The 13,852-nt window shown below is 38.7% G+C and overlaps 1 protein-coding gene across 1 annotated transcript in view; it reads left to right on the forward strand.

The window, feature by feature from the left end:
• Window positions 1–12,579, forward strand: part of TRHR (thyrotropin releasing hormone receptor) — a 41,568-nt gene extending 28,989 nt beyond the window's left edge. The window contains exon 2 of the mRNA XM_060035238.1: window positions 12,172–12,579. Coding sequence (XP_059891221.1) covers window positions 12,172–12,579 — 408 coding nt within the window. The remainder of the gene's footprint in view (window positions 1–12,171) is intronic.
• Window positions 12,580–13,852: the final 1,273 nt, after the last annotated feature.

Below are 13,852 nucleotides of genomic sequence, written 5' to 3' on the forward strand. Positions count from 1 at the left end.
GATTCCACATGTAAGTGATACACATGGTGTTTGTCTTTCTCTGTCTGGCTTACTTCACTTAGTATGATAATCTCTAGGTCCATCCATGTTCCTGCAAATGGCATTATTTCATCCTTTTTTATGGCTGAGTAATATTCCATTGTGTATATATAGCACATCTTCTTTATCCAATCATCTGTCATTGGACATTTAGGTTGCTTCCATGTTTTGGCTATTGTAAATAGCGCTGCTACGATCAGTGGGGTGCATGTATCTTTTGGAATTAGAGTTTTCGTCTTTTCTGGGATTGCTGGATCATATGGTAACTCTATTTTTATTTTTTTGAGGAACGTCCATACTGTTTTCCATAATGGCTTCACCAATTTACAATCCTACCAACAGTGTAGGAAGGTTCCCTTCAAAATTAGTTTTTCATTCTCCCTGCTCCCCTGCACATACAGCCTTCATCAATTCCAACCTTTAAGCAGCACATTTTATGGGGTTTTTTTTTCTTTTTGGTTTTGCAAACTTCAGGAAAAAAGTATTTCTTCCCCAAATTCAAGGTATTATAGTAAGGAGGATAAGGAGACTTTGGAGTCAAATATACATGTTTATACGTGTTTTTAAACTGTGACTTTATTCCTTAACGTATGACATTTCTCAGCATCAGTCGTACCCTTTGTAAAATGCAGATAAAGTAGGGCTATCATGAAGAAAATGCCAAGCACATTGTCTGGTACATAGTAAGTATTTCATAAATCTTAATTCTCTTTCTCTCCTTCATCTACCAATTCCCACTGCTAGATTGGAATACCTTTCATTTTCATCCAGTTTTCTTCATTCTAGATTGAAACATGTTAAGAAATACTGCACAGTCCCCATCTAACACAGATTCTCAGAGATTCTCAGAAAGTGAGGCTTACGGCCGGCCACTCAGGGTCTCTCTTACCCTGAGAGCTGTTGGTGTAATTTTACCCTGAACCCTAGCTCTACTAACGGGGACAGCTCAACATGCCATCACTTTTTCTAACGCTTCATGTGTCTGTGCCTCTGCCTGTCTTTGCTCTTGAAAGAAAGTACAAGCTTTGAGGGTTCCTCCCACATCAGAGTTGGGTGCAGAGCTCTGCCCGTGTCCCACAGGAAGTGACTCACACTTGGTATTTTCGGTGACGCTCAGCGATTATTCTGGAGACCTGGACGTGTCACAACAGAAGGGTCACATCGTCTTCTGCACAGAAGTATGCCACCCTGTTACTCCAGCTCTCATCTGTGCTCTTGTGTCTTACCAACAGCAGTGGCCACTTGTGGCTCTACTGGCACACGAAGCCCCCCTGAGACACAGAGTCCAGGTTTCTGTCCCCACATCATCTCACTCAAGAAACAGCTCTGCTGGACAAGTCCACCTTCCTCAACACCCCTAGAATTGTGAAAAAATTTTTTTTCAATGTCACTGGATATACCACACTTACAAATTTATACTTGAAAAATCTTGTATCACCATTTTTTTCACTTAATCACTACTTCTCCTTCCTCAGCATCACCAAATACAACCACAGTTTCTCTACTGTGAACCTCTGCTAACATTTTTATGGACTTTTTTAATCAGAGTAGAGCCCAGAAAACACTTCAGAATTCTTGCCAGAATGGCTGTTCTGAATAGAACATTTAGATATAGTACTTGACAGGTGGAGTCAAGAACCCATGCATTAGCATCCCTGTGTGGCTTCTTGTGAAGAAATCTATAAGTAATCCACAACACAGGATATGACAGTCCACAATCTCTCCACCGTGAGTCACCACTCAGCCTTTATTCACTTTTATTATACTTCAACTGGCTTTGAGTTGATTCCAAGCCCTTTTCTGGCCCCATGATTAATTTTTAAATCCCGTCAATGATCTCACACCAGGATATGAAGCACCCCACATTGATTATAACTGTCTTTTTTAAACTGCCTGTGCAGATACTAAGTCAGAACAAAGCAGAACAAGCTGAAAGTGGAAAATTCCAGAGCACCCCAATCAGTGTAGAAGCTTGGCTAAATTCAGATTTATATAATTGTCTAGTCAAGTTTTTCCTTCAGTTGGCTCAACTGATGTAACAAAATGCAAGAGGACATCGATCACATTGATCATAGGCCATCTGAGAGCAAAACATTCCCGGTAACAGAACACTTTGCTAATATGCAGCAATGCAGGAGAACGTGGATAGTCTCCAACCACAGAATGTATTGTCACCCTTCAAAAAGTGGCATTAGAAGATTAAAGGCTAACTTTTATATCCATTAACCAACAAACTGTGTCCAGAAGGATGTACACTTCTGAAAATGGGGACATTCCAGTCAGAAGTGCAAGAACTAGAGCACTTCGCTAATTTAAAGAGCCCTGCACCCACATAGACCTCCACAATTACATTTTAACATTTGCAAAAAATAAGTATTTACTCAATAATAATTCAGCTGTTAATTGAACACTTATTATATCACAGGCATGCATACAAAGGCCTTCTCCCAACCTGTTATGCAATCCTACAAAAGTTAGTTGTTCATTTACTTTGTTCATGAAGCCAAAAACAGAGCTTTAGCATTATAGAATGTGGGATCCAATATTGCTAAAGAGCCTCTTTACAAACTGAAGTTAGCCTAAGATGCTCTTGATGATCACTCATAAAAGTGGTAAGAGTCCGCCTGCCGATGCAGAGGACACGGGTTCGTGCCCCAGTCCGGGAGGATCCCACATGCTGCGGAGCAGCTGGGCCCGTGAGCTGTGGCCACTGGGCCTGCGCAAAAAAAAGTGGTAAATATTCTTTGAGTACATTTACTGACGTGGTTGTCACTTCCTGGAATATGGCTTTGCCTTTTTAGTTCTAAGAAAGCTTTTTCAGATTGCCCTGAAATTTAGATATTCTGCCCCTAAATGACAGCCAAAGGTTTGCATGGGCCTTGGTACATTTTATTAAGTAATTCTTGTCTGGCTAGTCTTTTTAAATCTTCTATAAATTCAGTTTTTAAATTGACAGTACCCCTAAAAAAGGATTTAATTATTTGCTTTCTTCTCAAAGTGATACCTCTATATCTTTCTATAGCTCCATGTCTTCAACAATATTTCAGTTATAATGAACTTTATTTTTTTTTTATTTTATTTTTGGCTGCATTGGGTCTTCATTGCTGCACGCGGGCTTTCTCTAATTGCAGCGAGCAGGGGCTACTCTTCGTTGCAGTGTGTGGGCTTCTCATTGTGGTGGCTTCTCTTGTTGCAGAGCACGGGCTCTAGGCACGCGGGCTTCAGTAGTTGTGGCATGTGGGCTCAGTAATTGTGGCTCGTGGGCTCTAAGCACAGGCTCAGTAGTTGTGGCGCTCGGGCTTAGTTGCTCTGCGGCATGTGGGATCTTCCCGGACCAGGGCTCGAACCCGTGTCCGCTGCATTGGCAGGCGGATTCTTGACCACTGTGCCACCAGGGAAGCCCTATAATGAACTTTAAAAAAGAAACAATAGTTGGTCTGGAAACCAGGGTCCTGGGTCTAGAGATGCACTGTGTTCTTAGATAGCCACAGGAAATTAATATAAACTCTAGTAATGTCTTCAACACTTCAAGAAACTGCATCACCTCTCTGAATGCAGCAATTAAGATGATTACCAACAATCACTGTGATTGGGAACTGAATCTCTTCCTATAGTTCATCAGCATCTTGAGGGATACATATGTTCCCGGTGTTATTTCCCTTTGCCTGGCCTTATAATCCCCAAATAACAAAATCCCATTATGTGAAAAAGATCACAAACATGTCTGAATATTGTGTTACTATTAATAACATATAAGTTCGATTTTCTCAGAATGTTCAAACTGGAGAGACTTTTGAGAGGAATCCAGATTGTGTATTTACTGGCTCGGAATATGAGATTCAGACAAAAGTCATGTGACCTGCCCAATCTCCTCAGAACTCAGAGGTAGATTGTGAAACCAAGATGCTGGACACCAGTTCCAGCTCCTTCTATGCCCACTGCACTTTGTCCCTCACTAACACACAGAAGGACTATGCCACAGCATTTATCTCCCAGGGGAGAATGTCCAGATAATAGCAGGACCCATGACCAGGCACAGGGTTTTTTCTGAATCATACATAGAATCAAAACTCAATTTTTTTTTCTGAATCAGTACAAGAATTCCAACTAAATTTCCCAGAGTACTGAGGTATCAACCATTCTCCATGACCTCCTAGGCAGACTAATAAACCAATCTCTGATAATTAATCAAAATGTCCTCAGGTTCTATGTAAGCAGATCCTCATAAATGGCATACTGTTAACTGAGCTGTAACCCAAAAAAGAAGTTTCCATTTTATTTTTTATTCCATTTTATTACTTTCACATTTTAAATTTTGTTTTTTCCCTAGGAAATTGGTATGAAGGATTCCTATTTGCCTTGATACGACAATTTTCTTCTCCCTAATCAGTACTTTCTAAATGTAACACTCCAATTTGGGGCAAAAAATCATATGTGATTTCAGGGCTACCAATGATTCCTGCCAATAATGTTATCCTTTCCAAATACTTCAAAAACATTTTTTTTATTGGAGTATAGTTGATTCACAATGTTGTGTTAGTTTCTGCTGTACAGCAAAGTGAATCAATTATACATGTACATATATCCACTCTTTTTTACATTCTTTTCCCATATAGGTCATTGCCGAGTACTGAGTTCACTGTGCTATACAGTAGGTCCTTATTAATTATCTATTTTATATATAGTAGTGTGTATATGTCAATCCCAAGCTCCCAATTTATCCCTCCCTGCCACATCCCCCCAGTAACCATGTTTGTTTGTTTTTTACATCTATGACTCTATTTCTGTTTTATAAATAATTTCATTTGTACCATTTTTTTTAGATTCCACATATAAGTGATATCATATATTTGTCTTTCTGTGTCTGACTTACTTCACTCAGTATGACAATATCTAGGTCCATCCATGCGGCTGCAAATGGCATTATTTCATTCCTTCTCATGACTGAGTAATATTCCATTGCATATATGTTACAGCAAATTTGAAGGCTTCAGCTTACCATATATGTTGATTTTTGTAATTATCTAGAAAGAAAACTAGACTTAGAGTTGACAGACCTTAGTTTAATAACTAGCTTTGCTATTTATATGTGAGCTGTATGACCTTATTTCTCTGCTTCTCTGAGCTGTTTCCATTCATCAATGAGATGGGAATAATAACACCTGTCCTACAGGTCTCACTGGGACATGAACAGAAGATGGTTTAAGGACAATGAAAGTACTTTGTTAATTCCAAGGAATTAAACAATTAACTGCTATCAGGACTCCATTCAGGATTCAGGGTATTCACAAGAAAGTGGCATTTTCTCCCAGATTATCTCGATTGCTTAGATCAAGTGTGGCTAAGAACAAAAAAAGAAAAGAAAAGAAAAGCAGATATTGAAAAAGTAATTTTGTGTCTACACTTGAGAAGAGGCCAACCACACCACTTGGGCACTGGACACTCTTCCCTATTCAAGAACATAGTTCTTCCAATTGTCTTCTTTCTCTTTCTCCTGGATCATAGGATTTCCCCTGTCTATGGGGATTGTTCCCTAAGCAAACAAACATGCTGTGATGTCTCTCATCTTTATAAAAATAGACTCTTCATCCCCCTCTGGCAGCCCTTCTGCTTTTCTACTGCTTTTCCCAGAAAAACTCAAAAGATATGTTTATAGTCACTATCCACTTTTCCCATCTTCTCTTGAACCCACTCTAAACAGGCTTGCCTGATAAATTAAAGTTTTTATTTGTATAAATAAATAATGCTTTTCTCCAAAACTACTCATTTCCTCTTATTCATGCTATTCTGTCTTGTAGTTGTTCTCCAAGTTACAAGAGTAGCCTAAGAGGGTTGTCCCAACTATTTTAGTTTTGTCTTTTACTCTTTATCTTTCTTGAGTCTTGATCTGTAAAATCAGTTAGTACTTTTTACTAGGCATAATTGTAATAATTATCAGAATTATTTCAGAATTACATCAAATATTAAATGTTTAATATTCTTGAATACTTTGTAACTTAAAAAGCAATATGCAACCTGGCAATTCCACTCTTACTTATAGACCCAAGAAAAATAAAAACATACATGCACACAAAAACTTGTACACCAATGTTCATAACAGTATTAATCATTATAGGCAAAAAGTGGAAACCACCCAAATGAGTGGATAAATAAAATGTGGTATATACATAGGATGGAATGTTATTCTGCAATTAAAAGAAATGAAGTACTGATATAAGCCGCGACATGGATGAATGTTAAAAACATTACACTAAGTGAAAGACACTAGTCATACACAAAAGACTGCATGATCCCAATTATATGAGATATTCAGATAGGCAAATCTATGGAAACATAAAGTACATTAGTGGTTGCCTAGGGCTGGGGAAGGTGAACAGTGACTGCTCATGGGTATAGGGTTTCTATTCAGGATGATGAAAATGTCCTAAAATTAGATTGTGGTAATGGTTGCACAGCTCTGTGGATATACTAAAAACACCTGAATTGAACACTTTAAGTGGGTGAACTTAATTATATGTAAATTATATCTCAATAAAGCAATGTACAAGGTTAACATCATTAGTCATAAGTCAAGTTGATATCCTGCGCCCCTGATATGTTGTGTTGAAAACGGTAGTTCACCTCTGTGGCCTTCCTCCAAAAAGTCCATAACTTCATTGTAACCATGAGGAAAACATCATCCAAACTCAAGTTGAAAGACATTCTATAAAATGCCTAACCAGTTCTCCTCAAAACTATCAAGACCATCAAACATAAGGAAAGTTAGAGAAACTGTCACAGCCCAGAGGAACCTGAGATGATGTAATGACTAAATATAATGTGGTATCCTGGATAGGATCCTGGAACAGAAAAAGGGCACTAGAGAAAAACTAATGAAATCTGAATAAAGTATGGAGTTAACTAATTCTGTGTAAGAATAGTCATTAATTGTGACAAAGAAATGCACCATGCTAGCGTAAGGTCTTAGTGATAGGGAGACTTTGGTGTAGGGTATTTGGAAACTCTCTGTATTAACTTTGCAACTTTTCTATAAATCTAACACTATCTTTTTAAAGGTTATATACAAACGTTAGCTAATAGTTTTAGAACTTGTAGTAAAAGTCGTAGTACTAGTACTAGAGATAGTAGTTAGTAAAACGAGGTTCCTCAGCAGCCTAGAATAGAGAAACTAGTTCGCCTCTGCTTTTTACCGACAGCACACGTATGCAAAACTGAGCTTGTGTCCACTCGGGGAAATGTAATCTCAACCTTAACAGTCAGATAGACTTCTACCCAGTTCATGTCTTTTTTAAAGAAAACTTTAAAGGAAGAAAAGAAATCCTTGAATAGGGTCTTTATCTAGAGATTTTATAGATTACAAAATGATGTTTTGAGGACTGAATTTGGATTTGCTATCAGGGTGATGGTGGCCTTGTACAATGAGTTTGGGAGTGTTCCTCCCTCTGCTATATTTTGGAAGAGTTTGAGAAGGATAGGTGTTAGCTCTTCTCTAAATGTTTGATAGAATTCACCTGTGAAGCCATCTGGTCCATACTCGAAGCCATACTCGAATTAAACTCTCTTGTGAGAACTATATGGCACTTATTCCACATAATTAAATATCATAAAGAGTAAAATATATATAGTAGGGCTTGATTCTAAAGTTTCCAGCTGATACTCACAAAAAAGATAACCCTTCACCATGGTGGCCAAGGACGGGGCCTGCCCACCTTAGACCCTCCTGTTCCCACCCTGCTCTTCTCAGCCATCCCTGTAAGCAGTTTCTCCAGCTGAACACTATGTTTTAATCAACTGATTTTTATGACCTCTTTTCCTTGCCCTCAATATACTCTGCAAAAATGGCTGCCTACTTCTTCGTTGACTTTTTAGCTGCATGGAGCTGACCCTTTTAGGACTCAACACTCTACATCCCCTTTGGCAGCTGCATCTCCCCTTCTGTCCTAGCAGAAGGAATGCCAAGCACCCCACAGAAAATGATGGATTTTGTTATGATTTCCACAAGCTTCCTAGAGAAAAGAGATCGCTCCACTTCTTTCTGTGGTCTGCAGAACTTGCACACTAAATTACTTCTGGTCTTCATGCTATGCCCCACTATCTCATGCCTCCAGACTGTCACACACACCCAGTCTCTGCAGTAACACTTGTCCTGCCTCTCCTTATCTTCAGACTTCGGCTTAACTACCACTGAGACCGAATCCTCACTCACCAGTCCTCAACCTCAAGTCCAGATCGGGGGCTCTCATAGAACCAAAACTTTCCCGTCCTAGCATTTGTCACATTGTATCAGATTATAAGATACATGAAGCTATTGGCAATGTGTCTCTGGGTCACTGTCGAATCCTCAACAGCCAGGACATTGACTGGTACACAGTAGGAATGCCAATGAATCTCCTAGAGTAAATGAGTAAATTAATTCCTTCCCAATCAAAAATATATGGTTATATACATATATATATGGTAAGATCATTTTCCCCTGAAGATTGTTTCATGCTGTTTCTCAAAGACCTTTAGGTCCTGGGGCAGAGGCGTCTGTAAATAAGCAATCTTTCAACTCATTTTGTATCCTGTGCACTTCCCCAGTAAAAATGTCAATGCCTAAAAACAATGGCCCAACGATATTTTCAAATTTGCATTTTTGTCACTTATTTGGAACCACAACAGAAATAAAACTTCAGCAACCAACAGTGAAATTAATTGGGTATGGAAGACAATCTCTAGGACATTTCCTTTCTAGGTATTTGCTCCTGTATTAAGAACTATTAAAATCCAAGCTATGGCTACACCAAAAACTTGGGAACATTTTAGAAAGTGATTAAGCTCAATCAAAGATATTTGGAATTAACTAAAAATAATTATGAGTGAGATTGAATGTATTCTCTATTATCCCACTGGAGACATATGTTCCTCCGGGACAGTCTTAGAAACATCACTGCATTTATTTTATTTTAACATCTCCTTAACATTTAAAAAATGTATATTTCAAACAAAAAGCTGAAGTATATTAAGGACTCATTTTACTAATTAACCAATTTCTATTTAAAAGGGATTTTTTAATATTAAAAAATTAAGTGTTTGCAAAAATCCTCTAACAATATGTTGGAGTATTAAAAACCCAGAAAAGGAATACTCGAGGAATGGTGTCTCCTCCAGGATGGAGTATGGAGTGAAGAGGGGTCAGCTCCAAGGGAACCAGGTTCATGAAGCCTCCCCTTCTCTGCAGGTGGAGTAAGTTAATCCTTCCTCAGAACCCTGGACTCATATATATCACAAGGCATATATCACAGTCTGCTTATTTTTAATGTATAAAGTCAGTGACTTCACAATGCATTGATATAAGCAACATGAAAAGAGGAGAGAGCCTTACTGTTCGAATCCCCAACATCTAGAAAAGTCCCTAGGATATGGCAAGTGCTTAATAAATGTTCACTGAATGAAAAAAAAAAACAGAAAAGGATCATGATTACATATTTTGAAATAATTCTTTCCATGCCTGAATTTATTCAACATTAATTGAGGGCTATCTTATGTCACATACTGTATTAAATACCTGAGGAAAGAGAAATGAATAAACTTTACTCATGTCCTGAAGAAGCTCACCATCTATGGGACAGGTGGACAAATATAACTCATTGCAATAAAAAGTTTGGGGAGTGATGCCAATGTATGCCTGGGGGCCTGTGGAAGCGCGTGGCAGAGATACTAACCTAGAAACAGATTGCTTTTCTTTGAGACAATGAAAGTTGCCCCCTTACATTAATTAAAAAGAGGTAGGTAGATATTATATGTGAATTCAGTGTTTCATCTGAAAATAGTAGGGGAAAATAAACAGATAAAATTCAACCTTTAAGTTCAGAAATTAAGCGGCAATAAGTATGTTGAAATTATACTTAGAATAGATTAAATGTTTTTGGCAACCATGTGGGAGTAACATGGTAGAAATATCATTAATGAAAATGCAAAAGACTTTCACAGGGAGAGCAAAGTATAAAGGAAAGAGCATGGGCTTTGGCTTAAGCAGACTTAGCTCGAATCATGGCTGTCACTTACTAGCCAGGTGTCTTTAGACAAATCACATATATCCTCTAAACCTCAATTTCTTCATAGGCAAAAAGGAACCAATACTAGCTTACACACAGAGTTATTAAAAGCATTAAATAAGATTATGTTTACATATCTTTATGATGGGCCATTATAAAGACTCAAATGTGATGCTAGCAATCCAATTGTAAATCAAACCAGGGGCTCAAATATAAGATGCTTAGTCCTTGGCAAGGAGTGAGAGGATGTTGGTAAGTGTGAAGCAGTGACCTGATATCAGAGAACCTGGAGTACGAGGCAGTGGAATCAGGCAGGGATGTGAGTGATGATGGTGACGATGAAGATGATAATTACTATGGCTCCTTCCAAAGCTCAGACTATTTATCACTGAATTAAGCCTTTAGTTTCCTAGGATCAATTAACGTATTTACTCATAATCTTAAAAGTCAGCTTTGAAAAAGCAGGCTTCCATTAACCTCTTGTCTGAATAGGTCCTCTTTATTTCTGAAAGAAGTCAAGAATCTCTGAAATGTTTTACTTGGTATTATATGAACCAATGTGAAAATCATATCTTCCCACTGGACAACTTCCCTACCCCAGTAAGCCAAATATAAAATGTAATTATCCTACATGCGGTGAGTCAGAAGGACAATGAACCGTGGTCACTCAGGGAACGGTGAGTGAGGTAGAGCTGGAGGGCGTGGGGCGCATCCTTAGAGGGTAGGAAGGACTTCAAGAAAGTGATCAAATGGCCCTGGAAGAAGAGCAAACACAGTAGCTTGAGAGTAGGTGGATAGACAGCTCATAGGTGCCATTGCAAAGAAGTTGTAGGAGTTGTTCAAAAAAAGATAGTAGTGGTTCAAAAAACGATAAAGGCTCTGTGTGTCCCTAAGTGAGAAGTCTTACAGCAAATGATATGAGCCACGGAAGAAGGCAGTTACTATAGAATAACAGCAAGAGGGGAGCATTACCCCCACGATGTGGGATTCATGGGGAGTTCCTGGGGTGGACAAGATATGGTTAAGGGTAGGACAGAGCCCCAGTATCAGAAGGAGTGCTAGGAGGGGAACGGAAGGTATTCTAACACAGGAGAGCAAGATGGATTCTATTATCAGGATTAAGTACAAGGAGCTGAATTTATAGTAGATACTAATGACAGAGTGAGTATCTAGCTGTGGAATCCTTATTTCTACGCTAAAGAACTTTTAAAAGCCCTGTGTAAAAACAGGATCTCTCTCAATGCCAGAACAAGATAGAGGCTGGGGGAGAGGGCTTTAGGAAAACAGCTGAGAGGTTGGGAAGGATGAAAGAGGAAGTATCAGTTCCTTCTATTTGCAGTAGTTTTCAAGTTCAGAACATCTAGAAAGTCTGGACTGAGGAAGCTGAAATTTGTCAAACTCTGTAAGAGACTATAGATACTAAAAACTTATTTTAAAATATGTAAAGTGTTGCTGTCGAAGGAAAGGTGAGTAAAGATGGAATTAGACCCTAGGTGTCCTAGTGTTTACCGCAGACACTTTTGGTGCCCTGGGTCACATCCTCTGAGACAGACTGTGGTTTCAGCCATGATTTCATGGCTATTGTGGATGGTTCCTGCTTGCTGAGAACACTGCACTACAGGTATCCAATGTCCCCTGACTGTCTCTCCTCTTCTCTGCCTCAAGGTTCTGTCTAAAGCCCCTAGGAGTTTCCAGGTAGGTGAAACTTGGAAGTACCATGCATTTAAAGCCCCTAAGGCACCTCTCAACAAAGGGGAGATGGCAGCCAGTAGATAAATGCCTCAGCTTCCCTGTCTCTGGACAGATGATCCCGAAACACATTACTTGATCCACAGTTGCCCGCAGTGGGAGTTGTCTCAAAAACACACCGTATTTTGGCTTTTCCTCCTCTCTCACACTCTCTTCTATGCCTTTAATCCTGCTTCCTGGGTTCATCTCCCAAATACTGTAAACTGCCTACACTTAAGTCCTTGTCTCAGACTACATCTTGGGAACTAAATGCTGGAGGAGGGCAGAGGCGGAGTCGTTTTATTTTCATGTTTCGGTTCTGTTTTGTTTTAATTTGTGTTTGCTTTGCATTTCTGTTTCTCCACAGGTCACCAAGATGCTGGCAGTGGTTGTCATTCTGTTTGCCCTTTTATGGATGCCCTACAGAACTCTTGTGGTTGTCAACTCATTTCTCTCCAGCCCTTTCCAAGAAAATTGGTTCTTGCTCTTTTGCAGAATTTGCATTTATCTCAACAGTGCCATCAACCCAGTGATTTACAATCTCATGTCCCAGAAATTCCGTGCAGCCTTCAGAAAGCTCTGCAACTGTAAGCAGAAGCCGGTGGAGAAGCCGGCTAACTACAGTGTGGCCCTCAATTACAGCGTCATCAAGGAGTCAGATCATTTCAGCACAGAGCTTGATGACATCACTGTCACTGACACTTACTTGTCTGCCACGAAAGTGTCTTTTGATGACACCTGCTTGGCTTCTGAAATAACCATTAGCCAAAGTTGATTCATGAAGTAGAAGGAAATGGATGATAAAGAAAATGAGAATCTGTGCAGTTATCAACCCAAGAGAGGAAACAGCCAATACTGGTATGAGACGACAGAGCAGATAAAGTCCTCACCAGTGCTCTAACCTGCTGCCCCAAGACACTTTAACCCGTTAGAATGATTCACAGCTTCCTTCTCGTATCAGGAAAATGTATATCATAGAAAAACTGAGCAGATCTGTGGAAGACCCAAATGGTGGAAATTTTCCATTTAATTTGACACTTTATTTTCTGGGGCTGTGAAGTTTAGATAAAATCTAGACATCAGTTTACCTTATTCAAAATAACTTTATCAAATGTATTTTCTCACCCCTCCCAAATTATTTATACATGTGGTAATTTGGCAACATGAAAATTTTTAATGTTTTCATTTAGCATTTCATTTTAATAAAGTACAGTGCTATTTTCATGAATATTTGAAACTACAGGGGAAAATAGAAAAAAAATTTGAGGAGTAAAAATGAGATTTCAGACAAATATATTCACCATATGAAAAAAAAGTCATAATGCTTATAAAATTCTGAGTTGATTTTTATATCTTACAAAGTGTAGACGGTGAGTCACCATTCAACTTTAATGTAAATAGCCAAACCCCAAAATAGCCAAAATTACTCACTGAGAAGACATGTAGATTTGATATTTAGATAAATCCAGCTCTGTACTCTGCAAGGCGTCTAAACGATGGGTGAGACAGGAGAAATATCAAGATTGAATAACTGTGAAGATACATACTAACATATAATTAATATTGAAAAGTAGCCAAGACAAGACCAAGTATTTAAAATAAGGTTTTACTTCTTCCTCTGAGACTTTTCAGGAAGAAAATCCTATTTGAGCATTTGAGAAGAAAATCCTATAAACTACTGAGCCATGTCAAGCAAATCCTTCTAGCTGAATCTAGCTAAAAGTCTGAAACATTCTCAAAAGCTTACTTGCTATTCTAAGTCAGCCAAAGGCTGACTATTACACTTCCAGCTGAAGACTCCCCACTGAGCATGGTAGCCTATGGATTTCAACTTGTCTGCAAATGTCTTTCCTTCCTGCCTGCTTGTCATTTGTAGGTTCTCTCTCTTTTTTTTTTTTCCAAATGCTTGTGACATTTTGTTTACAGATTCTAAATCAAAGCAATGCAAAATTTTGTTGGCTTTATTTCCAATAGAGCTAAAACTAATTTCATCTCATTATTAATATCTCTTTATAGTTATGACTAAGGCCTGCTCTTCTATTCCAGTG

This window comes from Delphinus delphis, chromosome 17 (genome assembly GCF_949987515.2).
Source record: "Delphinus delphis chromosome 17, mDelDel1.2, whole genome shotgun sequence".
Lineage (NCBI taxonomy): Eukaryota > Metazoa > Chordata > Mammalia > Artiodactyla > Delphinidae > Delphinus > Delphinus delphis.